Here is a 24,693-nt window from a genome sequence, read left to right as displayed (position 1 = left end):
TAGATCACAGTTCTAGGAATCCCAGCTTTCCATCATCGACGCGTCGGACGCATAGGCCCAGAGAGCGACCACTGTACTGAAGCGGAGCTGGGCGGGGGGCCGACTGAGTTCGATAATGGTAGGGACGGAATTAGGAAAGGGGGGCAAATGTCTTGCTGGTGTGGAAGAGTAGTGTGCGTGTGTTTGTGTGCCATAAAACCCGATTGTCTCAGTGGCTCATGAGAGGGCGAACCAAAAAATCGAAAATTGAAAATGAAAATGAGAGGGAAAAAAAGGATCGGAGACTTCAACTTGCACCTCTCCGCTCCAGCGGTATGTGCAATGGACGGAACCAAGAAAACTGCCGGGCAAGGAGGGCGGGGGCAGGCTACCTATGCGTCGTGAAATTGGAAATCAAGACGAGGAGAAGAGAAGGGAACGGTGGGAAGGAGAAAAAAAAAGAAAATAGGAAAAAAAAAGCGAAGATGAGAGGGAAAGGGCGAGGAAAGGAAAAGCAAATCGATGGAAAAATTGGAGCACCCAAGGTGGACCAAGGAGAGAAAGAAAGGGAAGGGGGTCAAAGATTCGTCGACTGTTGGCAGACTCAGTCAAAAGATTCGGAGGACCGGTTCCCCATCACTCAAGACCTGGGTTCGAAAGTGTCCACGACGGTCACGGTCGGAGAGTAAGTCGACCGGTTGACAAAGGTTGCAGAGGACCCATCTCAGATCCAATTATCAGTCGGGCTTTCAGCGTGGCTGCATTCGTCGGCTCCATACCTCTCTGGTTTCTGCCTGTACTGTACTTGAGAACGCTTGGGACGTCCTCCGTATTGGACGGATACCAGTCGTTCAGGAGATTCTGAAGCGCCCATGGGGCGAGGATGATCCACTGACAATACATTACATGCTGTCTTTGTCAGGTTGATGCTGATTCACGCGGACAAGCCCGCCCGGTACCGCGCTCACGTAATGTACATACACACTGTACCTCGAATCCACCCCGTCCAGGACCACAGCTGCAGCAAGAGTAATTGTGCGGAAAGTCCGGGAGCCACCAGCCTCGAAGAAATGCATGTCATCGGGGCAAAGATCACCAGTCGGCGATCAAGAGTGCTGAGCACTCGGGGCCCAGCCATGGGAGTTTCTGTCCAAAACTCAGAGCTCCAGCCGTACAGTGTGTTAAGGACACAACCAGGCTCTCTGTGGGCACGTCCAGTATTGGGCCGCACCCAGAATGGTACTGATCTTCGCTGGACTCTCCGCCAAGCGGTCTCCACCAAAATTACAGTAAAGGATCCGACTTGACTGCGACAGTATACAGTTCGCCATGTTCCATCCGGAGAGTATGCAACGCTTGCCAATGTCAATGTCATGCCCTACGATATTTCGTGAGTTTACACGTGTACAATGGTTTTGATATCTCACTGCTGTATTGAATCGATCAATTCCCAAAAAGGTCCTCTACTCGGCGATGTCGAAGTGAAACAACGCCGGCACCGCAATCTTGGAGCGCCTTCATTTGTTTTGAGACAGAAAAGAAAGAAAGAAAGAAAAAAAAAAAGGTACTTCCCCCGTGGGAGTAATGTGAAGCCTAAACGCCATCTGGGATCTTTGCCAGCAACCTACCAGGAGTGGAGTGGGCGCCCGTGAATAGAAAAAGGCCCTCATGAGAGTACGGTCGGTCACTGTGATCCTGTATGTAATGTACAGCATTCCGCACCCCTCGGAAGCGGCACCAAATTGGAACACAAAGGGGGTGTGGGACGATCCTGGATTGAAGAGTAGAGGAAGTTGAGATGAGACCGGACAACGGTAGGATTACGCAGTGTGCGCGCGGCATAGGGATTGACGGTTGACACCCGCTGAGAGCGATCTTGCTTGAGGGCCTCCCCTGTGTGTACAAAAGATACATCTGAGTAGGCTTTTGTATTGGCTGATCACTTTCCATCCTCGCGGCCCTTGGGAAGCCCTTCGAGTCCTCAACCACTGCCGGGTGTGACATCTCGCTGAGTTGTGTATGGTAACTTTTGAAGAGTTCATGTTTCGTGACCCGTGCAGTCGTGCATTGACCCGGACATGGGTGTTTCCACTTGGACTAATCTGGACGGGGAGGAGAGCTCTCAAGGGCGAGGTGACCTGGTGCTGAGCAGTTGGAGCAGCACCCAATCAATACGGGTCCCGGCTGGCGATTTTTACGTGCGATCTTTCAGTCTTATAGCAACCATGGTGCAAGAAGCAAGTTGGAGGACAGATGGCCCAACAGTTCCAGAGACCACTGCAACCAGTTGCTCTAGGGCGCAGGACTGATGTAGTCTACTTCCACAAGCCAGGTACATTTCACCTCATGGAAGCCAACTCAACTTCTGTGAGGGCCTTGAGAGAATTGGATCACCCGAGTCGACTAGTCAATACTGTATGTAGGCGCCCCCCCCCCCCCCCCCCCCCCCGGCGAAAGACATGGACATCAACATGGGCATTGACAACGGTCAACCCTGGCCCAGTAGGCATGTGTTCATGATTCTGGCCGGCTGTGGCATATGCGATCTTCGGAAGCTGAATGGGATCGAGTTCCTAATTCGCGTGTCTGGGTGAAGCCAAGCCACCAGGGATGGAGTTGGAAGTCGGACTCTTCGGAGGATAATTCTCATTGGGATCCGCAAGCAAAAGAATGAGGTCCGGTTGCATGGAGTCCCATTTTGCAGATTGGGGATGGGGAGATGATATTGGTCACACGGAGTAAGGGACGTGAAACACATCTTCTGGCTGCTGATATTCATCTGCAAATGGGTACTTGTATTGGACACTTTTGTCGTAAAAGAGTACGTTTGTACACTTGACGCCCATGGAGCCGGCTGGAGTGGCTGACTGCCGTGCCATACAATTGCTTCATTCTACGCGGTCCAGCGTACAGGACACGCCTTTAGTGTTTGGTGAATGCGGAGCGTGCGCGTGAGAAACAGGCGGCACAGTATAATTTCATCTGCAACCCTGGCGACCGAGTCTCATCCTTGTGGTGATGGGTGACCTGGGTCGGTCATTCCATGTGTAAGTTTGGAGTCGAGAATTTTCAACAAATGACCAAGCGAAACCTGCAGTCGGCAATTAGAGCTCCAGTACATACGTACTGTACACTTACAGTAGTTGGCATTCGAGCTGGTCAAAGTCCGTCCGTTGGTCGTGTCCTGTCTGCCTATCACCTGACACACACCCGGAGATTGGTGGTACCGCTACGGAAGCCCCACAGTAAAATTTCAGTGGCCCTTTGCCCAATTCTCTCCCAGCGAATCAAGTTCCGATCACTCATCGTCACCAATCACATCCCCCGTCGGGCAAGTGCACCGTCGGTGGGCAAATGGGGCTTGCTGATTCGTTGCCACGCTTCCAAGGCGCTGCAGCTCCAATCAAGAGCTCCCTTCCACCCCCCGGTCCTTCCAGGTCAGAAATCCAAAATCAAACGAGGCAAAAAAGAAAAACGAAACGAGAAAACGTAAAACGTAGGAAATAACAACAGGAGCCAACAAAAAAGGGAAAAGAAAATTGGCGGCGACCCGCGGCGAGGGGACAAACAACCAACCTTTTGGCGCTGGCCCTCCAGGCTGGGCGCGCCGAAGCATAGGGTCGGTACAAATCTATACCTAACGGTCTGGCCCTTCTCCAATAGTCCATTCTTGGTGGCTTAGAAGACTCGGACCTGATTCGGCAACATCTGAAATGCATCCAAAGTTATCCAGCTATACTTGTACAATGTCCAATACTCGAGTCCTTCGAATTCCTACATACTTTTGTACCTACAGTACCTACTGGAAGGAAGAAAACTCGAAGGATCCACAACGCCTTGCATCTCCACAGTTTACACACTGTGATGCATCGGGGAACCATTGGCAGAATGACTGGAGAATCCGACGCGTTCGACTTGGTCGTGGCTTTGTCTCTGTCAGTGTAATGTGAGCCTGTCTGCTTCGGTCTCCCCATCCATCTCGTCTTTGCCTTTCTCCGTATCACGCACGAGAGGCACGCCCCCTCCCCATCCCCATCCCAGTCATCACGGGTTGTGACCCGTGAATTGAACCGCGACCCATCTTTCTGGCCCCATTTGTATGCTGGAGGCCATCGCCGCCCCGCGACGATACCGTCGGCTTGGAGTTAGGGCCCCTCCAAATGGGTTTGTTCCCAAGACATCTCCCACCAGGGGCAAATGTTCCTTGTGTTTTGTGCTGATTCCCCCCAATAGAGACCGAGACATGGGATTCGTCGTGAGACATTCAAAGACTGAATGGAGAAAATCGAAGAGTTTATCAACCACAAAAAGATGGGTAGATCGTGATCTCATGGGCTGCCAAAAGGGCAGGCTTTCCGAGGGGATCGTCCCTTTTCCCGTTGCAGCGCTGGAAAGCGAGCTGGCAAGGTTCGATCTTGGCCTCGCCGTGAATGGATTTCCGGGTTTTTCCAACTTCTACCTGCTCCCAATGGTTTCCGATCCCGTTCACTGCTGGTGGCACCGATTTCGTGGTATCTGTTCGAGACCAAGAACATCCATTCACAGTGGGAATCACGTTATCCCGGCAACTAAGTAGCTACTCATATATCGTAGTTGTATGAGGCCAAGATACTAAGTGTATCGTACACTCCTTGTACGACTAGCCAACGAACCAACAACCATATGCCAACACACAGAGCTGTTACTTTCCCACGATGGTCAATACTACCATTTGAACAAACTTTCTGGTGCTTAGCTTATGGATATCGAGATAAAGTACCATTCTTCCCTGTCCGGTTATCAATCGTTTTTCCGGTTTGGTACCCATCTCTCCCCATCAGGATTCCATTGGCGTAATCATGCACCATCGAAATTCATCAATATCCAAATTTCTAGCCGGGCAACATCCCGACCGCGGCGTGAACCTGCACGTTCAAAGTCTAACGATTGATCCAGTATGCTGATCTCAGAGCTGGTCACACAAGACCAAGGGACGAGATGGCAAGCATGTTATCATCCTTGTCTTCCAAAGCATAATGGAGAGGAGCATGTTGCCTTTGATCTTCAAGCGTCCGAGAGTCCTTCTAGGTACACATGTACATCTGTATGCACGTTTCCTTTGCAGAAATAAGAACCCCCCCCCCCTCTCCTCTCCTTGCTATCTGCTCTAATATCGTCCGAGCCCAGACGGGCAGAAAGTCAGCAGCCAAGTACGAATGACAGTAAACTTCAGCCTTGAAATGACTAGGTTGAAGGCTGATATGATCTGATACGAAACATCCGGTCCAGTCTCTCGGGACACGGGGTCAGCGGCCAAGCCAGACGGCACAGGTCGCTTTCGTGCTTTGTTCTCCTCAACGGGGTTTACATATCTCATTCTGGTCTCCTCAGTGATGGAATGGAGCAAAGTTTATGGATCCATCTACTGTCCTCTCTTGCTTTGTCTTGTAAATTGTTGAGGGTGTTGAACTTAGGTTAGGTTTTCAGGCACACTTTGTTGCGCGGGGCAGGTACATATCGTGTAAATTGTTCATCAAGTACAGCCTGAGCCGATTCGCAATACATTACTACAACATGAATTTCATGTCTTTGACCTTCGTCCATGGAAGGTACGGCAGAGCAAGATTGAAGCCAGAGGCCCACCGAACAAGACTCCTCTGTGCCGTGGCCATGAGCATAGGTTCAGTGATCCGGAATCGAACCAGCCGGCGAATCCTCGCATCTCTGAGGACCGCGCCCTGCTCTTCCACATAACATCAAGAACATACCAGACGTTGCTAGGGTGGCCACTCCACCATCTTGGGCATGGTTTAATTGGAATTAACAGTATCTGACTTCAGCCGAATCAGACATATTCCGTGCTTTTCTTTTTTCTCCCGCCCATACCATCCCTCCATCAGATTGATGGCATGGCGCAAAATAAATTCACATGTCCGGAAGCTTTCGACGACTCTTCAACTAATCATTCCTGATAGAGTTGACCACTAGTTTGTGGTCGAGGACCGTCCCTGTGCCCAAAGTTGCTTACCATTGATTGATTATTCTGTCTTTTGTTCAGCACATGATCCTCCACATTGTGTATTAAGCAAAGCTTGTGGATCAGGTAGTCAAGCCATATATTTTCATTCAATGCCACGACTAGTATTCAACCTCCTACAATAAGCGAGGTAGCTGCACATCTTGGGTAGTATCCTTTGACTGTTTTTATTGTATATGGATCTAGACTATACGATCCCGACCTCCTCATTTGGTCAGCTGCCACACCAACGCTGCTTCCGATCCTTGCAACCAAGACAAAATCGAGTATGCGATATGGATCCTCCCGAGTCCCTCTACTCCTCATAGACTTCCCGAAGTAGCAACTTGGCATTAACTCACAATCAAGAGGTTTTTTTTTTTTTTTGGGTAGGTCTGCCCTCTTACATACCACCACTTTACTTTCATTTCCTGGTTCAGATCTAAGCCCGATTTGGCAATGTAATAGAGGTCCAGTCGTCCGTTCCAAAGGTAGCCAACTTGCGGGACTTGGACTCCGGAGGCTATCGTACCACTGACGCGGTCGCGTCTTGGCCTCGCGCTTTTTAGTGCCGATCGCGTATGACTAGTAAGACTATGCACGACAGGAATTTTGCTCCTTGCCACTGGTTAGTAGCACACCGTGAGGTCGCAGGTCGACGGATGCAATTTCATGCCTGATGGAGACTAATCTCCAGCCTCGGGAGGGACGGGACCAATATGCATGGCGCTCCTGTCTCATTTCGTTCGTACACGGTAGAAACTAGAAATTAACCCTCGGATGTGTAGGTGGAGAGTGGAAGTGACTGTACATTGACCGACCGTCTTTCATGATGCAATGACCTCAAAATACACCTTCCAGCATTGATTCAAAGATGCTTTTTTGGAACGAAAGCCAACCAAGAGATTTTTGTACTGTACGTACGGTGATCTCGAGTAGGGTCTCGGGTACCCAGTAGTAGATCTGTCAATGATACAGGATTTCACGTAATCAAGTTTTCGACGTGACGACGTGCATCGTTACTCCAGAACGAAAATGCGGCTTGGGATTTGATTATCGGAGGACGAAAACAGACTGCAAGTCTCGGTGGACACTCGGCTACCACACCAAATAGCGCCACTCGAGCGGTTTCAACACCGTTGAGCGTGTCTTCGACCCTCTCTGTATCTCCGCGGTCCTCCTGTAGGTCAATGATCTATGTAACGAGCAGGCTTGTCCGGTAGTGTGGAACTCAGACGGCATGTTTTGCCAGTCTGAGGCTGTAAACTACACCAAATTTGGGGTTGCTCCTCCGTTTTGTTTTGCCACGCCTCTCTCTATTTTTGTACAGTGCAGACTCGGAGTAACTGCTACAATCTGGTACCATACCCTGGACGATACCCATTATTACTCCGTGGAGTCGTCTTCCGACCGGCAAGATCAGCAGAGTCTCACCCAACCCGGCGCCTTTGCTGTATTCCACAATCCTCAGCCTAGGTGGGCTGGGCGTTCGCGGCACAGTCGGATTGAGTCATGCTCCAAGGCAACCGAGGATCTCACATTCGGTCGTTTCAATTTATCTGGACAAAGCATGTCCTCACGTGCAAGCTACATATGAAGTTGTGTCCTGTGTTTTTGCTGAGTGCGTTCATACGTGCAAATCACTGTAAGTAAACGCTATAATGTACTGCAGGAGTCACAGAATAATCAGTTCGTAATGCACTCAGACCCATCTACTTATATTATTGAATGAAGCCGACAGAGAGCAGAGAGTGGCTGCGAAAAATGGACGGCGGTACGTGCTACAGAATCTGTAGCTCGAGTACCCGAGGTCGGCAGCAAAACAACGGGGCTGGTCATCCACTTCCTAGTAGGCACTTTCGAAGAACTTTGTATTGTAATTTAATGCTTCTGCACAGACGACAATGTAAACTCCCCATATGGCCAGTTGCGCGCCATCTCCCATGGCTGATCATGGCAATAAATTTTCATAGTACCGACTCACTCGGGGGTCAGTCAAGACCATCTCGTACTTAGTACATGCTGCATCACTATATACATTACTGTGTATAAATGTACTGGGAAGGCGACTCGCGTTGTTCTGGCGCGCCAGATGGAATAGTAGGTTGATATATCCAGTAGGTACTTAACGCCTACAAAATTGACAGAATTGTGCCTAGGCCTTACGTACTCATGATCGGACAGGCTGTTCTAGCTGGTCAGTCTACAACTTAGGATGTTGAGTAGAGTTATCAACTCACCACTGCATCCCACTATACATCACGTACCTATAGGTGCCTGTAGGTACGCAATCCCCTACGTTCTGCTGGAAGTGATTCAAAAAAGCTTCCGTCACCTGCCAAGAGCCTTTTCGGGTAGGTAATATGTTAGTTAAATTCTCTGCCCCGAGTTTGCGCCTGAACGTGGTCGCTTGGACAATGAAGAGACGGTGACTAGGGGATATGCCTGCACTAGGTACCAGACATGAGAAATACATGGATCTTTTCTCGGGTGCGCCTCTATGACTTCTTCCGAGAGAAACCATTTAGTTATGGAGTACTTACTACTAAAGGTACCTCTCCTACCGAATCCAGATATTAGGTAATATCACTTACAGGTACCAGGTACTACATCATGTGTCCTTATGCCGTGGTTGCAAATGTCGAGCTACGACTGACACGCATGGTGAGCCCAGAAGCTAGAACTATAGATGCCACTACTCCCGTATGCTCGTCCGCTATTCCGTGATGTTCGAAAATTGATACGCGCTTAGGTTTCCATGATTCACGCACACTCCTCACCCCTCACTCCCCACGGCTTAAAATACCAATTTGTCCGTCGAGCTAGATCAAGGTGGCCAGGTCAACCCGCAGGGGTGTGCAACTCCTGACATCTAATGAATGCATGTATACAAAGTCACAGACGGTGGCCCGCAGGATCAACCTACCGCCAATGCCCTCCCCGAGGCCAGCTAAATACGGCAAGGTCAATTAATGGTGTCCCATCAATTTCAACATTCATGTTTTGTAACGAGTTGGAAGTCATCACTGCCATCCTGCTGATCTCCCGGTTACTGCGAGTCAGCAGTGCTGACTCCCGAGCTCCTGAGCTCCTGATTGCGTCGCCCCTTCGATTTGGAACGCGAGACAAGTCCAAGCCTCGCTTGGGTGTTCAACTTGGAACCGGACCTGTGCCAATTGCTAACCCTCCAGCCATGTCTAACAGAGCCATGGGTGCCACTTTACTCGCCGGAGTCCACTTTGCCTCGAGCACTCGGTCTTCCCGTCCGCTTCATGACGACTATCTCCACCTCTCGATTTGACGATGAACACACATTTGCGGTAATGCTAAATGGGGGGGGGGGGGGGGGGGGTTTCAGTCCTTCGGCGGCTTTCCCCCTTTTCGCCTCCCAGATCTACACCATCTGACCCTCCGTCAACACTGAGGCGATCGCCTGCGAGAAGGCGTCCAAAATTTGCAGTATTACATGGACCGAGTTTCATGACACACCGGAGCACGCATCGATCCTTCATCGACATCCAGCACTGCCCTTTGCGCCGGCACAATTAATTGGCCGGGACAATCAAGTCGAGTCAGTGTCTGTTGATGATCGATGGTGACGATAATAATGACGCCGACGGCGACAGGGGGATCCGGTGGGAATGCAATTAAGAAGAAAGATGTTCATTTGCTCTATCATTTATGCCGAGCAACAGTAACAGATCACAGCTTTCATACGGTCGCATGGCTACGAATGGGCCCCTTCCCCCCGATGGTAGTCAACAAGATCATCAGCAAGCCCGGTTGCGGCAGCGCACTCGCCAAAGCCAAGAGTATGCGATGCGCAAGTGATAATGTGACCTTTTTCCATTCAAGACGTGTCTGGTGTCTACTGTCTAAATTACACATGGATACCTTCAAATCTCCTTTGAACCATTTTGGTCTGCCTGCATGCAGCTGAGCGGTTTTGTAATCAATTGAAGAGATTGCCCGTCCCCTCCAGGCTGTTATCATCTGCGAGCCAACATACAGTCGCCGTACACAGCGTAAAACTGTGTACATCGGCCAGAAGGATTTACTTGCATGCATCATGGCTCTCTCTCATGGCCCGAGGACGGTAACATAGAAGCGGCGGACAAGCACATTTAATCAATCTGTGTCCCCCGGTCCTTAGGAAATACACTAAGCGACTTTGAAATTGCCAGAGTACCCATCTCCCTTGTCCGTCCATTTATGCAGGATGAGAGGTGGGTGCTTACGCTCAGTCACCGCCAACGCATCGCGGCCGCTTTTGTATTTGCATGCGACCCTCCTGCCGAGGTCGTCCTAGAAGCTGTAATTCGACTCGATGCTGCACTCCAAAGCAAATTCCCTAGAACAATTAACGAAGGTCTTCAGGACTTCTTGTCATTGTCCCCTTCCGTAAACCCGGCGACTCCCTATCGGGCTGTCCTCCAAGCCACGTCCCGCTACTACATTACTGCTACAATATCGAGTATGGTTGCGTAATGGGAAAAAGGAAAAAAAAAAATCTAGATCCAGGCGTTTGGGAGTGAGTTTTACAAGTGCGGGATCACATTCTCATTTGATGCGTAATTTATGTCTGGTGCATTGTCGCTGCTGTCGCCAGTTCTTATGTGGGCGCATTCTGCAAGATATGTCGCTGGGGCACCTAGGGTAGGAATGACATTGATCAATAGTCGGTCATCTGCGTCAGAGCTGTGCCCTGGGCTTCGATGCACTTCCCTAGGTAGTTTTGACCATCATGCCCACATAGTTTGGCCCCAAATCCGGTCAATTTCCTTTTCTTTTCCCAGAAACTATCCATCTTGGTATTCCAAACTGGTTGTTTTTAGTCCTCTTTGAATACTATCGACACAAGCCACCACGAGGTAAGATGTGACGTTTATACACCATCTCTACACTCTCCATGTAGCCGCGTTTATCCTGCGTCCTAGACCCAGGTTAGCCTCATGGATGCTCAATGCCTGGAACCAAAAATGCAGGGTTGATTGCCACGCATGTGATAATTGTAGTGAGACCACAGCAGCGATCGATTGTCGCTACGAACTTGTGACAAGGTGCTCTGATCGACTGCTGCAGACGCTTTGATGTTGACATGCTCATCTTGCCTCGCGGTTGCCCTTTTCCTCGGCCGGGAATTGATCCCCTCTACTCTCTTCAGCTGATGTTGTTGTAATTGATCACCTGGATTCGGGAGGGCATTTCTTGCCGGGGTTTACAGCCTGCTTCTCACACCAGCTAAGATTGGAACCTCCTGGGGGACGCATACATGATAACCATAGCCGCTGGATTTTGCAGAGAAGTGAGTCAGCCTTCAAGCAGCTTCAACGAGCCCGTGTAGGTCATCTTTGGTCGCCCTCGTCATCTGCGGAGGAAGAAACGGCATGCAAGTCGAGCATGCGAATGGGAGATGACTTCCGAGGTCGGCGGTGGGGGGAGGAGTAATCGGTCCTCCGTGTCTAAGAGAGCCATCCACCTATCATACCCTCACGCACTGATGCAGGTCAATTTATGATCACGAATAAGTCTGCCGTTGTGTGTCCCCTTGAAAGAAATTGGGTGATGTCTGGGCGCTGTTGGTTGCTCTTCAGCGTGAGAGCCAAGTCCATCCTGCCATTTTCTCCAGTGCTACTGACACTTGATCCAAGACTGCTCTGTCAATGCTACCTTTTTTTAAATGCGGTTTGCAGGGTATTATTGGGCAATGAGATACAGAAGGACTACCTTCTCAGGTACCTGAGACCCAGCGTGTAAATTGATGTTAAATTTTTGTATACCGTGGGTATGTAGTCATTTCAGAACCTGGAATTACCATTCCCGAAGACTTGTCCTAATTAGGGGACATCCTTGACAGTTGTGGTTGGCGCTGACCCTGAGTTTGGAGTAACTTCCTGAGGTCATTCAGGGTAAAGCTGAAGCTGATCCATCCCATGCTAATCATGCGCTTGAACAAATGAGTTCATAAGCCGAAACCTAGTGACACCGTGCGCAAGGATTATGATCAACCAATATCCCGCCCTTGACACAAAACGGATGATAGGTTTTCTCACATTGCCGACCGTGCAGCCGCGGATGATATGACTGTGTTTTGAATTCATTGATGCGTAAGCGTCAAATCCTTTGTTTTCCTTCTACACGAGCCTCGGGAGTACTCTAGTACTGTACTTGATCATTGGCGCCAGGCAGTGACGATGTCTTTTGTCATAGCGTCCTGTATCCAGCCGGACCCGCTTCCATAGGCAAGACGGGACAAAGAATCATGCTTGTTGAGCACCATTTCTTTCTATTTCAACCTATTATAGTAGACCGCCGACCTCTACCCATTCGCTTTCGTATTCTCTTGGTACCTGGTGTGAATAGCCTATCTCGCACTACTCAAGTAAATAGGGTGGCGATGATTCTGTAATTGATGTCAAAGCCTCGTGAACGACTCCACGTGACGAAGACTCTCCTGAATCGGAGTATTAGACTCTTGTTTGACTCCAAAATTAGTCTTGATGCTCGAGGGCTATGTTAAAAGAAAGTGGTCAACATCGTAGACTCCAGGTAGAAAATGAAAGTGTCCGCACGCCGTATTATGTCTTAATCTTGGCGAAGAAGCACAAATCATGAATGATACGGCTTTCTCAATCCTTTCTACCTACGCCGTGAGAAGCTCCGTGTAGCTGACCAACTTTTGACAAGACAACATCTGTGGGGTCTTGTCAGTATTCTCAGCATAATGATACCATGGATTTCATTTGATAGAGACACTAGCGGACTTGCGTCTCTAGCTTTTTAATGGTATGCACGCCTTCTATTACACTGAAGACTGAAATACCCGCAGCTGCGTGACTGAGGTGATCATGAGGGTAGATTATGCGTGAAGCTGTCACTAGACTAGGTAGCAGCAAACGTTGCTACTACCAGTTACACTTGGAGGTTGGCATCACGTCGTTATATACCGATCAAATGCGAAGATCTGTATTGCCTGTTTCTCTAGCCATAATCCAATTTTGAAGAAATGGAAGAGCCCCATATTGACTTTTGGCAGGTCTACTAGGGTCAAATGAGGCGATCAGACTAACAGATATACTACTCCACCTGTGAAGGTTGATGAACTGCTAGCATATACTAGTACACGGGCTTATCTTGGTGAAAAGTTTCCTGCAGTGTTATGAGGAGCATCCCTCATCTGACTAAAATGGATGTAGTACCTAAATATCTATGTCTTCAAGCTCGAGCTTGTCCAAATATGTCACGATATTTCTGTATCCAAAGAATTCCCACCAGTATATCTTGCCTAGCGCACACAAAACAAAGGATAGCGCGTTTGTAATGGGATTAAACATTCAAGACCTACATAGGCTTGCCTGAATGACAAGTCTTTCGCTCACGTCTGGCGAACCCAATGATTACAACACCGTTGATATTGAGGCACAGGATTGTCTCATATCCAGTAACAACCGGCTATTGGAGTGGTATATTGGGAACTGAATTATCGCTGAAGATTCTCAAGCGAGGTGCATTTTGGTTGACTATACCTTGAAAAGATCAAGGTGGAGAAACCTCCAGTGATATCAAGCCAAATATGGGAGCCCACAAAGAATTCATCCGGCTTTCACTTACATTTACTTCCATAGAATTTGCCTACTTACCAACCTCATAGTAAGATCTACCGGCTTGCACTTAGGTATACATCCAAAGTCACCATAGGGATGACTTCAGAGGACAAATTCCGATGTCAATGAAGTATAATAGAGCCTGTAATGCTTACTTGGGCCGTCTTATACTTTTTATTAAACCAAGAATTGCTACGATCCGGACGCAAAGTACATGATCGATGGGACTGATGCCTTTCTATGGGTAAACATCATTTGTCTAGCCACCCAGTGCAGAAAGCATATACATCAAGCCCGGAATGAAAAAAAAAGCTCAAGTATTCACTGTCCACTGTGCAGGATATCAAGCAGAACCTATTTCAGGCCCAGCTGTATTTTTGGTCTTTCGAGGTGTTTAACTCTCTGCCGAGGGTTGACACTTTCAGAATGCTCTTAGATTTAGTATATCTTGCTTTCGAACGAGGTTAACTCATAGAAATCAAGCTGTATCTCTTTTTTTAGACATTTCTCACCAGCCTGATTAGCTTTAAGCCCATGTATCTCAGTAAAGAAGATCTTGAGCTCTCACTGTTCGTGTTAAATGTTGGATGATTTCGACTGAGCTTGACAGATTCATTAATGAGAAGATGGTAGCAGCGAGACCTATGATTTTGGCAGCAAGTTAATGAGTATGAACTACTCTAAAAAGGCCGAGCTAGGATTAGAGCGCTCCAAAATTTTGTGAGGCTAGAAATCCATTAGATTTGAGCTGACTTAAGACTAGCAATCGTGATGGAGTTCAGCTAATTCATATCGATGGATCTTTCAAGACCGTTCGAGTCCCAAGGCATGGAATGAGTTATTTGAAGCCAAAAGTACGACAATGAAGAGAGCTGACTTCGAGATGATAATGTAATCCTCAAGCGTGGCATACTCGTCGTGAGTATTGAAGTTAAGTGGTAATTCCCGACATGGTTCGTGTTGTAGGCCACTGCAGAATTACGCAAAATCACTGAAGTGTGAAGTGTTCTGAATCATCATCATATTTCAAAACGTCCAGGAAATTCAATTATCCTTCAGGTATAGAGTTTTCTCAAACTATAGGTAGCATGATAATTATCGCGAATATTGGAGGAGAGAAGAACGAAGATACGTATAGTATTACTTGAGTAAACAGTAGATCCAACGGTCTCCAAAATACTCAATCCCCAGCTTCTAGCCAGTACATCAATTGAGCTAAACAGACAATGTGGGTCCTGGGCATTGTCCAGGAGAAGAAAAGGACATAGAATACATCGAGTTTCTGGAATGATGCACGCATCAACTGTAGACAGATGTGAATTCCAGTCTGACGGGCGGGAAAAAAGTGTGGGCGATCTGATATACCGCACATTGCTGGCTCTGAATTTATTTCTTAACCGAATATTCCCCGAAAAGAAGATAAGTTGCTATCAGGATTTTCCATGGATTTGCCTCGAGCTAGTATTCGTGCGGCAGAATCACTTCGATCAATTGCCTTGATTTCTGCGAAGAGCTGAAGCAAATTGCTAGCTACGAGCCAAGGCCCTGTCTCCAGAACATGTTACTCAACATAAATGGCATATGCTAAAAGCACGATGTCGACTTGCGCAGCAGCATTGGCAGTGAATATAAGCGAATGGGTACCTTCCAGGCGTCTGGCAGAAACTCATGAGCTATTCCATCCTCGAATTGTTAGAAAGGCGTGATGTCTGTCGATTTGTATCTGACACGAGGAGTAGCTTGGTAGATACTTCCTGTGTGAATGCGGTGTATCACGAAGACATAAACGTCGCATGTAGAAGGTCAAGAAAGAGGAACAGCGACGGATATCAATTTTGTGAATTCCGTGGTCCGAACTCACAGAAAGACGGTTCAATGTAGCAGGTTCATAATATTGATGTAAGGTCGCTCAAGTTCGAAAGAGGATAAAGTGAGAGGTCGACCTTCAACTCAGTGAAGACAAAACAGCGTCTGTCAGGATGGTAATGGAAATCATATTACAGTTCATAAATCAAGTCTTGCAGGAGAGATCTCATGTGGCACAGCTCATATGATTTAGCGTCGGCTGTGTCCATACAGAGCCAAAAGCTCCTTGTTTAAGGTGCGGGCTGTAAGCCCAAGGATAATGATTCCAGTCAGGTCACCAGAAAAGCTAATGTCTACACCACTTTTCCCAATATAATCTACATGAATTTCAAGGATATGACAATTGCTGGAGTCTATAAAATCCGTTGACACGAAGCTCCTAGAGTTGTGCACGAGGTTACTTTTGTGACCAAAGACTGATATTCTTTAGTTCAACCAAAACATCTATGGCAGATCCAGGCACAAATTATCCCTAGCCAGATGGAGCTCTAAAAGATTGACAGAGTTCATTCGATGCAACATATTGACCAAGGGGGGCGCCTTGTCTTGGTGAACAATGATGTCAGTGTGAGGGAAAGGTTGACCCAAGCTTGGTCCGAATTATAAATCCAAGCCATGGACAGACATTGATTTGCTTAAGTTCGCTAGATATCTTGGTGCTATCGGAATGCTGCAAATTGCATCACTGTGACAGTCTGAGGTCGGCGACCCTAGACACCGACGTGTTCACAAGGAACTCACCATGAAGGATACTTGCATAATCGAAAGCAGTAGAACGTTCTCAAGCACTTCCTCAAGTCTGTGGGGGATAGAAGATGGAAACCTTCAGTCATCACAAGGCTGGCAACTAAAATCCTTGCTAAGTCCTGTAGGAGATGATTGCCTCTAAACTTGAAGTTCTGATCACAGATTCCAAGATCGCTCCACCCGTCAGGCTTCTAATTGGCTTCACCTCTCGCAAATGGATGAGTATTCTAATAGAACGCTCATGCGACCCAAAGATTCTGAGCAGAACTCCGGATACAAAGCATTCAATCACCAAACTCGCCCTCATTGAATATGCAGCGTTCAAAAAGAAGCCCTAAATCTCTATGACGACCTCATGAAGCTCCGGAGAATGACCTCCAGAGGTTGAACCAGCAATTATTTTGCAAAGTCTGAGCTAGGTCCAAGTCCGGACTGCAACTGGTTTATCAAGACTCATCTTGGCTGACCAAAGGCACAATGGTCTACCAAGGAACAGAACCTGCTCTTTATTTTCGACGCTCGTGCGGGCAAAAGCCGCACAGTATGGCTTCTCGGCCATCGCGCCACCTATGGGTCTGAGCAGGTACTTGCGGAGGTGTTCAAATTGATTTCCGGTTGATCCCCCTATTTCTGAGGCCCCTGTCAGTTGAAGTTTGCTCTTTGCTTTTTTGATCATGTTGGGAATGGCAAATCTGACGGTCACCAGTCGGCACTACCAGGTGATACTTTTGGCTAGTCTCACATCTAAAGTCTTCCAATCCCATTCCTAAACACGTTTAGTTGTCACTTTGACCCAGTATGTTGTACTGAACTGGCTGTACTGAATATTTATTTCTGGTCGGCTTTTGCAGTATGTGTTGAATGGTTAGATTTGACACGAATGCCTTCACACTCTTTTACATCTTTTAGATATTGAATTCCTTCAAGTTAACCTTACACATTGTGAGACAATGTGTTCTTTTGCTGACCGTGATTTCTCACAAGTATCTTCTGGTCGTTATCTAGACATGAGCGACGATGTGCACTTACACATGTATTTGCATAGCGCCTATGAGAGTTGAACCTCGCGTCCAAGGCTCACACGCCCTTGGAAAAATACAACGAGAGGTAAGCTGGGCTCCGATTCGACCATAGGAGGCCTCAAATATACAGTGGATAACTGGACCCTCAATCAAACCTACGTGGAGGGATTTGGTATCGTTTGGACCAGCATGTCCTCAATTAGGTCGCCCCGCCCAAAGTCCTGATTTCATCCTCCAATGAATTCAGGGGCAATCAGCGCCACCGCAATTACAATGACCAGGTCATCTGGCCAAGGAAGCCGGTCGCCATTCGCTAGGGTTTTGTTCATTTGCTCTTCGAGAGAGTGGCGACCTGCGTCAACATGAGTTGAGCTTTTCACTGCGAAAGGGTGCCCGGCGGTGAGTTTGATAGGCCTCATTCTTCGTTAGTGCAACCCTCATCCAGGTACTGTAGAGTCACTCAGTGGCGAGTGCGCCGGAATCCTGCCTGAAACGCAGTAGCATACTTGGTCAAATTCAACATAGCGAAGACTTGGGGAAAATCACCAGGTGAGGAGTTAGCCCCCCCCCCCCCCCCCCCCCCCGATGTAAGCCACCGGATCGGGCCTTGAAAACAGGTGGCCTGCGGAGAAGCTTCTATTAGGAGCCTCGATGGGATTTTCAAGAAAGGCCTCATCATTGACGTGGACGTCTCGTGGTGCGTGACCAAAATGAACCCTCAGATACCTGCCCTGACTCGAGTCGCATATGAAGCGATTGATTGCGTGCATGGACATCTCAGCATTTAGCCGGTGAGACAACGCCCGGAGTTGGTGAACAAAACCACGAAAAAAACTCAGGTCATAGCAAAACATATTCTGAGTAAACTCATCAGCTGATTGAATCAAATGTCCATGATTGCAGACGAGTAGACAGTCCCAAGGGATTGGATGGAGCGGATTGCATGGTCGCTTGTGCCATTTGCCTCATTCCACATTCAGTATGTAGGCGAGAAGAAGGGCACTTGCTCCCGCCTGTGTCTTCGGCCTCGATACCATTTGGGCGCATTTCCACCGACAAATCCACTTTTGTGCAGGAGGCTGCTTCGGAGGTAAGCAGTCTGTCAACATGTTCCTCGTCTGCTCTTGAACCAAGTTTTAGCGATCCTACTAGCCTTGTTCTCTACCCTTCGATATGATAGGTCTGCTTCTCATTCGTGAACACTTTGACGAACACCCCAAATTGCCTCCTGTGGACTTCTATATCAGTCTGGTCCTCACCTTCGTCCATCATTGGCCGAGGGGATTTCTAAGAGGAACAAAAGTCAAAAAGCATAGTGGGCCTTGTAGCCAGTTTCATCTGTCTTGTCGCCTTGCAGGCCTGTCCGGAAGACGCGTTTTTTTTTAGCGATCTCTTACTCAACTCACGCGCGGTAGACGTGAGGGATTGTACCAGAAGAGAAACAATGTAGATGGCATTAGACGTGTGGACATGGCCCTTGTCCGTAAGTGATCGAGGCGACTCCTGGCCCTATTGCTGCGCAGGAGCCACTTGAATGGATCGCAAGTCGCAAGTCGCAAGTCGCAATGATTCTGCAGAGACGCCGAGACTCGGTCTTCGACCATCACGTGCGCGTGCTTTGCTGCCAAAGGGCCGCACCCAAACGGTCACACGGCACCAATCACAAATCTTCATTTTCGATGTACAAGCACCCTTCCGTCCGCCGTTTGAGATGCACACCACCGACACTGCCAGTGACCCTGATGATCTCGCTAGTATTCGCCACATGGAAGTGAGAAGGATGTTGAGAGACGAGCCAGTCAGCGAGCGTGGGTCGCGTGGGACATCCGACGACCATGAAGCCGCGTTCATCGGCTAGTTCTCCAAAGCAGGCACGCAAAAGAGAAGAATGCCCCCAACACAGTCCTTGCATCTCACTCCGAGCCCCGAATCTGCCCGAAAAGGTCGTTCTAGTCATCGGCTTCGCAGGTCCGATGGAAGCAATTCAATTTACATTTCTCAAATCGAGATAGTGGCCACAGGCTCCTTGAGTCCAGACTGCCTGATCGGCTGGATGAATGCCCTCTTGTGGTCGGACAGCGGAGAAGTCTCGTGGCGGCACGATGCCCTAAAGAGACCAAACGACGGCCGTATGGGGCCTCCGCATGTCCAATCACTGCGGGCGCGCTTTTGATCCGGGGCAAAAATCAGACAACCTGGGGGAGAAACCCTTCAGCTTCAGGGATCAGTGGAGAAGGTCAGTGGGGACTCGGGAAGGATGTCCACTCTCCTAATCGACTAGCCACTTGTCTCATCTCCCGAAGAAGACGTCGGCCCTGGCCTCCTTTCCCGAAACGCCTTAGGGCCCTTTAGACCAACGCTCGCCTGTCCTGCTCCTGCTCCCCCCGCCGTGGCATACGGCCCAATCACCGTCCTAACCCGCGTGACAATACTTATTCTGTTGAGATTCTATACGGCTCTTACTCCGAGTCCCCCTACCCTTCGAGCCTTGTCGGACGGGGCTCGCTCGCCCACCTCCCCGCGATGAGCGAGGGCAAGGGCGAGTATCCGTTAGATTTTTGGCGATTTTTTCTTTCTCCCGCCCAGCCTGCATTTAGCCTCAACCCTGGTCTAGCTTGTCTCACATGGGGCCATACCGCTAGGGCTTTCACTCGTGTGGCGGAAGCCTTGCCATGCAGTATCTGGCAAAGCTTGATGGAGTCCGGCTCATCTGGCTCCCCGCCTTGATCGTAGACCTGGGGTCTGGGGCACCAAGGGACTTGACAGGCCGAGAGGATCTGGCAATTTATCCTATTTTGCCGCTAAGAGAGGTCCCCGACTGGTCCTCGTTTGTTCAAATACTCGTCGGTCGCCAGCGCGAAAATGGGAAATATCTCTGGTGGACCTCGCCCTTGGTTGCAGTTGTGCAGTCTCCTCCCTAGTGTTCTCCCGTATCCCGTTCCCCAAGACAGACACGACTGATCTTCAACCATGGGAAAGGATACTTTCACTCTCGCTGGCCGCGAGTGGCCTCGAGTCACCTGGTGGAAGATGAAGGGCATGCGATCCGTCTATCTTACTCTGTGGGCGGCCATGATCACCTCTGCGACTAATGGTAGCGTACTCCCGTCCTTCCGTCCTTTGATCGCTGTAATATGGTTCTTGAAACTGACAATAAACACAGGTTACGATGGATCTTTGATGAACGGTCTGGAGGCTATGGAGTCTTGGAAGGAGTGTAAGTGACTGGCTTCTTTTCAAACATCTGCATGGAGCGTGAAGAGTCTAATCTCCAGATGTTTAGCCTACAACCACCCTACCGGTGGTACATTGGGAATCCTCGCCGCATCGATGGCAATTGGCTCCATGCTTTCGATTCCTGTCGTACCGTACGTTGCCGACATTTTCGGGCGTCGCTTCGGTGTGGTCGTGGGCTGTACAATTATGCTCTTCGGTGTCGCGATGGTCTCCATTGGTTATAAGGTTGCTCTGTTCGTCTGCGGCCGAATTGTTCTCGGCTTTGGTCTCGGAATTGCCCAGGTGAGCCAAAGAGATGATACGTTCACCATCAACACTGCTGACTCATGATAAAAAGGAATGCGCTCCTCTACTCGTTACCGAGTTGGTCCACCCTCAACACCGCGCTGTTTACTCCTCCATCTACAACAGTCTGTGGTATATCGGATCCTTGATTGGAGCCTGTGTTGCTTTGGGTAAGTTACACTGATCACTCCAGGCCCATGTTTAACATTCTGACCTGATGCGTGATAAACAGGAACCAACCACATCGAGAACAGTGCTTGGTCTTGGCGCGTTCCTTGCCTCCTGCAGGCTGTGCCCTCTCTGTGCCAGTTGGTGTTCATCTGGTGAGTGCAGAAGTTGCAAATGTTTCGCTTATCTTCTTTGACTGACTCGCAATTCGCAGGACCGTCCCTGAGTCGCCCCGTTGGCTCATCTCCAAGGGCAGGCTGGAAAAGGCAAAGCAGGTGTTGGCATATGTCCATGCCCAGGGTGACGAAGATGACGAGTTGGTCAACGTCGAGTTCGAAGAAATCCAACAAACAATCGCGTTGGAGAACGAGTATGAGGGTAACAGCTGGCTCGAATTCTTTGCCACCCCGGGTAACCGCCACCGCTTGATCATTCTTGTTACCATTGGCTTCTTCTCCCAGTGGTCCGGAAACGGTATTGTTTCCTACTTCTTGCCTCAAGTAAGTCCTGGTCCTCCCTCACACATGACGAGAATTCCAGCTAACGAAACTAGGTTCTGAAAATGATTGGAATCACTGACAGCAACACTCAACTCACCATCAACTTGATTCTGAGTGCCGTGAACGTCGTCTCTGCTACTGGAATTTGCTTCTTCGTTGAGTACTTCGGCCGACGCAAGCTGTTCCTGACTTCCAGTTTCAGCATGCTTGCGTGCTACGTCGCCACAACCATTGCTCTTGCCCGCTTCCTCATTGCAAAGGAAGGTGGTACCACGGACGACCACGCCGCGAATACCGTCATCGCATTCATGTTCCTCTTCTACATTGCCTACAACATCGGTTACAGTGGTCTGTTGGTCTCGTACTCTTCGGAAATTCTGCCATACCGCCTCCGTGCCAAGGGTCTCACAATCATGTTCTTCTGTGTTGACCTCAGTCTCTGGTTCAATCAATATGTCAACCCCATTGCTCTCGATGCCATTGAGTGGAAGTACTATATCGTGTACGATCTCTTCCTGTGTTTCGAGATCTTCATCGTCTGGAAGTTCTACCTTGAGACCAAGGGCATTCCATTGGAAGAGATCGTCAAGAAGTTCGATGGCGAAAGCGCCGTCCTTGGAGGTGCTTTGGTTTCAGACAAGGTTCAAGGTCTCAACCGCTCCGATAGCCGATCTGCTCAAGCTGACGGTGGTGAGAAGGCGATCACTACTCAGGTTGAGCTGTGAAGGGGCAAATCCTCGTGTCTGGAACTGATAAGCTCTTGAAACCGTTGTCTTTACTCTGTTAATTTATGTCGATAAGAAGTATGATGCTTACTCAATAATGTCTCGATCTTTGGCTTGAACTCTTCTGCTTTCTCTCTCTCTCTCTCTCTCTGCCTGATGTTGCCAAGATTCACTCCAGTAGAAAGTCCCGTGTTGGATTTAAACACCACGTGCTTGGTGGCTGTTTCACGTTTTTGTTTTTGTCAACTTAGCACTCACCGAGTAACTTCAATGTGTTTCAGACTCTTTTGAACCAGTGAGTATTTCTACATTTGTTCTAAATGCAGCAGGGTGACGTGCTCTACCAAGTCATTCTCGAGGGGAGATCTCCAGGGAAGATGTCTTCCGAAGCTGCGGAACTCACCTGTCACTTATGAATAGCATGAATGACACATTGATGGGTAGCTCTGTTTTGGCTCGCTTGTCTCACTACCGGTATCCTGGGATGGTTCCTTGTTGATTAGCAGGGCCTTGGAAGATATCCAATCCTTGGCCGCCAGTGGTATCTCCATAAGAACTGGGCAGCTCACTCCCACGGTTCAGTTGCCTGACAGCTATACTGTCATCCATGGATATCCGCCGAACACAGAGATTAGCTGAACTTAGCACTTTCTTGCGCTTACGAGGTCAATACTCGCTTCTTATGTTCGCAGACAGATCTATTCGAGCTGATTCTGGGCCAGGTGACAGCTTGGATGAATTCGAAAGATTGGGAACACCACACGGTATCAGCCCATGCTTGCGGGCCTTTTGAAAGTTTGTCAACTGGCCAGGTATCTGAGCCCAAAGGATTAGACTTTGACCACTAGGGGTAGATGCAATCCGATGAGGTACGTCCCGGAAGAATGGTGAAAAAGGCCACCCACTGCAATGCGACACCTTGTGCTCTGTCCTCGTCTCGTTCCATCGTCCAATTTAAGCGGAAAGAGGGCTAGTTTGACCCTACTTAGCCGCTTGATGACTGCTTCCCCGCGCAACTGTACAGCCTAAAGTTTGGACACGACTCACTTCGCTCCAGAATGGATGTGCTCCAGGGACTTGACCATCATCTCCGCCAATAGGAGAGTTGGAGTCGGACACACTAGCAAGGATTATGGAAGTAAGATTGCGGGGGATGTATCCTTGGAAAGCTTGTTTTGAATTGCTTAAATAGCCTCTAAAGATTCTTCAAGAAGTTTTTCCGTGGCCCTCCAAATATTCATTTAGACATCTCCCCTCCAGTTTGTGATCCTGTCCAAACCAAAATGCGCTTTACGTTCATGGTTGCGGCCTTGCTGGCCGGGGCCTCTCAGGCTGCTCCCCATTCACCTTCTGGCAACGGCCACGATGTGGACCTCAATAAGCTTGCACAGCGTCGAGGACTGCATTGGTTTGGCACAGCAGCCGATATCCCTGGCACCGCCGAGACTACCGATGCTGCCTATCTGAAAGTTCTACGAAAGAATTTTGGCGAAGTGACTCCAGCGAATGCTATGAAGGTATGGAGATATGAATCTACATTATCCACAAAGAGAGATACAATCCTACAACTGTCCTTCTAATTCGGACCTATAGTTCATGTATACCGAGCCGCAACAAGACGTGTTCAATTTCACCGCGGCTGATGAATTCTTAGACGTGGCTGGACGCCATGGGGCTAAGATTCGCTGTCACAATCTTGTTTGGGCCAGCCAGGTTTCTGATTTTGTAACCTCAAAGACCTGGACTGCGGAGGCTCTCACCTCCGTCATGAAGAACCACATTTACAAGACGGTCCAGCACTTTGGCAAGCGTTGCTACTCATGGGATGTGGTCAACGAGGCCATCAATGGAGATGGTTCCTTCTCACCGAGTGTGTGGTACAATACTATCGGCGAGGAGTATTTCTATCTTGCTTTCAAGTTCGCTCAGGAGGCATTAGCCGAGATTGGCGCCCACGATGTGAAGTTGTACTACAACGACTACGGCATCGAGAATCAGGGCACAAAGTCGGCTGCAGTACTTAAGCTTGTCAAGCAACTGCGAAGCCGGGGGCTCCGCATTGACGGTGTCGGTCTCGAGTCACACTTCATTGTTGGCGAAACACCTTCGTTGGCGGATCAAGTGGCCACCAAGAAAGCTTACATTCAGGCTGACCTGGAGGTGGCCGTCACCGAGCTTGACATACGCTTTGCACAGACTCCTTATTACACCGCCGCTGTTCAAAAGCAGCAAGCTCAAGACTACTACACGAGTGTGATGAGTTGCTTGAATGTCGGTCCGCGCTGCATCGGTGTTGTTGTCTGGGACTTTGACGATGCCTATTCCTGGGTGCCCGGGGCATTTGCCGGTCAAGGTGGTGCTTGTCTGTTTAATGAGACCCTCGAGGCAAAGCCTGCATTCTACGCCGTGGTTGATGCTCTCGAGGGGAAAACTTGCAGTGTTTGTTAAATTGATAGGCCTCACTTGAGGAGGCTTCACGCAAGGTCGTTCATATTCATTGATTCGATTTGCTTTCAACCTCCGATGTACTTGGGTGAACTGAAAAGCTTGACTTCGTATACTTTT

General features: G+C 48.9%; 5 protein-coding genes across 5 annotated transcripts; 4 read left to right on the top strand and 1 right to left on the bottom strand.

Annotated features, from left to right (window-relative positions):
- Positions 1–619: 619 nt before the first annotated feature.
- On the bottom strand, positions 620–882 carry POX_c04188 (uncharacterized protein; the record flags this gene model as incomplete). Its single annotated transcript, XM_050113072.1, has 2 exons — positions 620–702; positions 759–882. The coding sequence occupies 2 exons, from the start codon at positions 880–882 to the stop codon at positions 620–622; spliced, it is 207 nt and encodes a 68-aa protein (XP_049970628.1).
- An 8,090-nt stretch (positions 883–8,972) lies between these two features.
- POX_c04187 (uncharacterized protein) lies at positions 8,973–9,275 on the top strand (the record flags this gene model as incomplete). The annotated part of the gene is made up of 1 exon (XM_050113071.1): positions 8,973–9,275. One exon carries the CDS (start codon positions 8,973–8,975, stop codon positions 9,273–9,275), a length of 303 nt encoding a protein of 100 aa, XP_049970627.1.
- Positions 9,276–18,747: 9,472 nt separating this feature from the next.
- Positions 18,748–19,071, top strand: POX_c04186 (uncharacterized protein; the record flags this gene model as incomplete). Its single annotated transcript, XM_050113070.1, has 1 exon — positions 18,748–19,071. One exon carries the CDS (start codon positions 18,748–18,750, stop codon positions 19,069–19,071), a length of 324 nt encoding a protein of 107 aa, XP_049970626.1.
- A 1,112-nt stretch (positions 19,072–20,183) lies between these two features.
- Positions 20,184–22,128, top strand: POX_c04185 (uncharacterized protein; the record flags this gene model as incomplete). The annotated part of the gene is made up of 6 exons (XM_050113069.1): positions 20,184–20,430; positions 20,497–20,732; positions 20,788–20,905; positions 20,968–21,058; positions 21,118–21,403; positions 21,457–22,128. The coding sequence occupies 6 exons, from the start codon at positions 20,184–20,186 to the stop codon at positions 22,126–22,128; spliced, it is 1,650 nt and encodes a 549-aa protein (XP_049970625.1).
- Positions 22,129–23,411: 1,283 nt separating this feature from the next.
- Positions 23,412–24,576, top strand: POX_c04184 (Endo-1,4-beta-xylanase D; the record flags this gene model as incomplete). Its single annotated transcript, XM_050113068.1, has 2 exons — positions 23,412–23,645; positions 23,722–24,576. The coding sequence occupies 2 exons, from the start codon at positions 23,412–23,414 to the stop codon at positions 24,574–24,576; spliced, it is 1,089 nt and encodes a 362-aa protein (XP_049970624.1).
- Between the last annotated feature and the right edge of the window lie 117 nt (positions 24,577–24,693).

The sequence above is a fragment of the Penicillium oxalicum genome, chromosome III (genome assembly GCF_001723175.1).
Source record: "Penicillium oxalicum strain HP7-1 chromosome III, whole genome shotgun sequence".
NCBI classification, from domain to species: domain Eukaryota; kingdom Fungi; phylum Ascomycota; class Eurotiomycetes; order Eurotiales; family Aspergillaceae; genus Penicillium; species Penicillium oxalicum.
Note: the sequence above shows the minus strand (reverse complement) of the source record. Positions and strands in the feature narration are given on the sequence as shown.